The following is a 3,894-nucleotide window of genomic DNA, read 5'->3' on the forward strand; positions in this document are numbered from 1 at the left end:
GAGGAGAGGGAGGGGGAGAGGAGAGGAGAGGAGAGGAGAGGAGAGGAGAGGAGAGGAGAGGAGAGGCCACTTCACCACTATGGACCGGTGCAGAGTCCGCATTACTGCGGACGCCGCACCGATCCACCTGTCGATCTCCTGCTCCATTCTTGCCTCACTCGTGAACAGGACCCCGAGGTACTTGAACTCCTCCACTTGGGGCAGGATCTCCTCCTTGACCCGGAGAAGGCACTCCACCTTTTTGCGGTTAAGAACCATGGCCTTGGATTTGGAGGTGCTGATTTTCATCCCAGCCGCTTCACATGCGGCGGCGAACCGATCCAGTGATAGTTGGAGATCACGGGCCGATGATGCCAACAGGACCACATCATCTGCAAAAGCAGAGACCCAATCCTGAGGTCACCAAACCGGACCCCCTCAACACCATGACTGCACCTAGAAATTCTGTCCATAAAAATTATGAACAGAATCGGTGACAAAGGGCAGCCCAGGCGGAGACCAACCCTCACCAGAAACGAGTTCGACTTACTGCCAGCAATGCGGACCAAACTCTGACACCGATCATACAGGTAGCGGACGGTCCGTATCAGCCCGTATCAGCCATAGTGTTTTTATTTAACTCTAAACCCTTTTGCAGACACTTTGGTTTCAAACATTCTTGTGGCCCTGAAATCCTACTGCTCTTCAAACCAGCAACCACTGTACTGCATTTGTAGAGATTTTGATACGACAGCAGACACCATTGCTGAGTCAACATAAACACATCTGACAAATCCACAGATGCTTCCTCTGTCAGAGTTTTACAATGTGAAGTGAAATGCCCCCCGGGATTATCTTGTTTCTTCTCGCCATGCCATTAAATTGCAACGATCTGATTCCTGAAGCATTAAAAGCTTGGTGGAATCTGCTTTGGTCATCAGGTTAAAACTAACCGCTGCTGCCCCAGTCTGGCATCACAGCTTGATTTTAATTTCATATTCTATCTCACAACCATCTCCTTTTAGAACATGGTCCATCAGTTAGCCTTTAAATCTATAAAGCATTTAAAAGGAAAGCTAACCTGAATGGAATGACTGACTCCCTGATGGGGGTTCACAGACAAACTTGTTGGTTTGCTGATTGCTGAAAAGGGAAATAAGCCTAGGGTTTGTGTAAAAATTTGGTCAGTGAAAAACAAGAAACGAGAAGCCCTTCTTAAACTCAATCGATTGTTTATCACCCTGCTGGGAGAGAAGTTAAAACCAATAGAGGAAATGTAATATCTTTTGATAAATAATGGAACACAACCTTGTCATCATGTATTCCTCCATGAATGTAATAGACAAACACAGCGGACTTTTGAAAGACCCTTTATTTCTGAGACAAGCAGGAAGCCAATCTTTCAATATTCTTCACCTTCTTCATCCTCATCTCCCATGCTATCAGCTCCCACCTCCTCATAATCCTTCTCCAGAGCAGCCATGTCTTCTCTGGCCTCGGAGAATTCTCCCTCCTCCATACCCTCACCCACATACCAGTGAACAAAGGCTCGTTTGGCGTACATCAGGTCAAACTTGTGATCCAGACGAGCCCAGGCCTCAGCGATGGCGGTGGTGTTGCTCAGCATGCACACAGCCCTCTGGACCTTGGCCAGATCTCCACCAGGAACAACAGTGGGGGGCTGGTAGTTGATGCCAACCTTGAAACCGGTGGGGCACCAGTCCACAAACTGGATGGTGCGCCTGGTTTTGATGGTGGCAATAGCAGCGTTCACGTCTTTGGGCACCACGTCACCACGATACAGAAGGCAACAGGCCATGTACTTGCCGTGACGAGGGTCACACTTCACCAGCTGATTGGCTGGCTCAAAGCAAGCATTGGTGATTTCAGCCACCGTCAACTGCTCATGGTAAGCTTTCTCAGCAGAGATGACGGGGGCATATGTGGCCAGTGGGAAATGGATACGGGGATAAGGCACCAAGTTGGTCTGGAACTCTGTCAGATCAACATTAAGGGCACCATCAAAACGCAGAGAAGCGGTGATGGAGGACACGATCTGACTGATCAGCCTGTTCAGGTTGGTGTAAGTGGGACGCTCGATATCCAGGTTCCTGCGGCAGATGTCGTAGATGGCCTCGTTGTCCACCATGAAGGCACAGTCAGAGTGCTCCAGGGTGGTGTGGGTGGTCAGGATGGAGTTGTAGGGCTCCACCACAGCAGTGGACACCTGGGGAGCTGGGTAGACTGAGAACTCAAGCTTGGACTTCTTGCCGTAGTCGACGGACAGTCGCTCCATCAGCAGGGAGGTAAAACCAGAACCAGTGCCACCTCCAAAGCTGTGGAACACCAGAAAGCCCTGAAGGCCAGTGCACTGGTCAGTCTGTTTGGGAAGAGGGAGACAGAAAGATCTCAGATATAAACGTTCAATTATGAACTTAAAGAAAATCAGCAACTCACCAGTTTGCGGATTCTGTCCAGCACGACATCGATGAGCTCTTTTCCGACGGTGTAGTGTCCACGGGCGTAGTTGTTGGCAGCATCCTCCTTACCAGTGATCAGCTGCTCAGGGTGAAACAGCTGGCGGTAGGTACCACTACGTACCTCATCTATGGGTAATAGCCAATGTTACTCACTGACTGTGACACACACAGACAGACACACACAGACAGACACAGACACACACAGACAGACAGACACAGACAGACACACCTATCACAGATGGTTCCAGGTCCACAAAAACAGCTCTGGGGACGTGTTTTCCTGCTCCTGTCTCACTAAAGAAGGTGTTGAATGAATCGTCGCCTCCTCCAACGGTCTTGTCACTGGGCATCTGCCCGTCTGGCTGGATCCCGTGCTCCAGACAGTAAAGCTCCCAACAAGCATTGCCGATCTGGACCCCAGCCTGACCTACATGTATGGAGATGCACTCACGCTGTGGGAAAACAAATGGATTAATGAAAAGGATCAAGGCTTTTGAACACATGCTGGGAATATTCAGATTAAAGATGAACAAAGCATTCTGTTGTAACATTCCTGATGCCAGATCACTGTAATTTGAGGCCAGTATTGTGGGTACCTAAATCCTCGTCTTTTCTGGCATTTAAAAAGATTAAAATATTGACAAATTCAAGTTGGGAATTTCCATCAGCTCCACCACTGGTTTGCATTTTACATTATTACGTATATTTAAAGTACGATTTTAAATGCAGGTTGTAGATTTTTTTAATAATCCACTGTGCTCTAACACCAGTTTAATGCTGGATCAGGTTTAAAAATCTGATCACGATATCTTTCTTTTATTCCTGAATGAGCCAGTTAAGACGCTTAAACCCTTTAACATTTTTTTCCATTAAGAAACAGTTTGAAGTACATATACATATACATATAGTTTGAAGTTACACAGTTGTAAATTAAATTAAATACATATTTTACCAAAATTATATTAAACTGACGGACTGTCGACGTGATTTTATAAAAAGCCCTACGAGTTCTTTAATCAAATCCATTAGTCTCTCATTTACTTTAAATCTAAAATACGAGGAAATATAATAATTTTGCACTCACCATGTTGAATTCCGATCTCAACAAGATGAAGAAAAAAATCTGGTCCTCCAACAGTCAGGTCCTTAAGCGTCCTTTGTCAGAAGAGAACTATGACTATCTGGGTGGGGCCTTTTATAGTCCCTTGGTAGCTGAAAAGCCTTCCTGAATTTGATTGGCTGGCGAAAAGAAAGGCTTTAGGGAGCCAGTCAGACATGTTTGTAGTCCTACAGAAGGGGAAGCAGTTCAATCGCAACATACCAACCTTTCTACCAACTACAATACCCAGCAGGCGTTTCGTTGCTTTGGACGGAAATAATGACGTCACCGTCAACTGAAATGCGCATTGCGAGGAAATCTCAGTTCTTTTACAGT

At 46.5% G+C, this 3,894-nt stretch overlaps 1 protein-coding gene across 1 annotated transcript; it reads right to left on the reverse strand.

The window, feature by feature from the left end:
• Positions 1-1,333: 1,333 nt before the first annotated feature.
• On the reverse strand, positions 1,334-3,670 carry LOC101062302 (tubulin alpha-1C chain). Its single transcript, XM_003962282.3, has 4 exons — positions 3,544-3,670; positions 2,689-2,911; positions 2,437-2,585; positions 1,334-2,359 (listed from the first exon to the last, which is right to left on the reverse strand). Exons 1-4 carry the CDS (start codon positions 3,544-3,546, stop codon positions 1,382-1,384), a joined length of 1,353 nt encoding a protein of 450 aa, XP_003962331.1. The 5' UTR covers positions 3,547-3,670; the 3' UTR covers positions 1,334-1,381.
• Positions 3,671-3,894: the final 224 nt, after the last annotated feature.

Source organism: Takifugu rubripes, chromosome 2, assembly GCF_901000725.2.
Source record: "Takifugu rubripes chromosome 2, fTakRub1.2, whole genome shotgun sequence".
In the NCBI taxonomy this organism is placed as follows: Eukaryota; Metazoa; Chordata; class Actinopteri; order Tetraodontiformes; family Tetraodontidae; genus Takifugu; species Takifugu rubripes.

Coding starts and splice junctions, on each gene's coding strand:
- LOC101062302 (XM_003962282.3), bottom strand. Junction 2,586..2,688: donor CCTGGAACCATCTGTGATAG/GTGTGTCTGTCT, acceptor TATTACCCATAG/ATGAGGTACGTAGTGGTACC. Junction 2,360..2,436: donor TGGACAGAATCCGCAAACTG/GTGAGTTGCTGA, acceptor CTTCCCAAACAG/ACTGACCAGTGCACTGGCCT.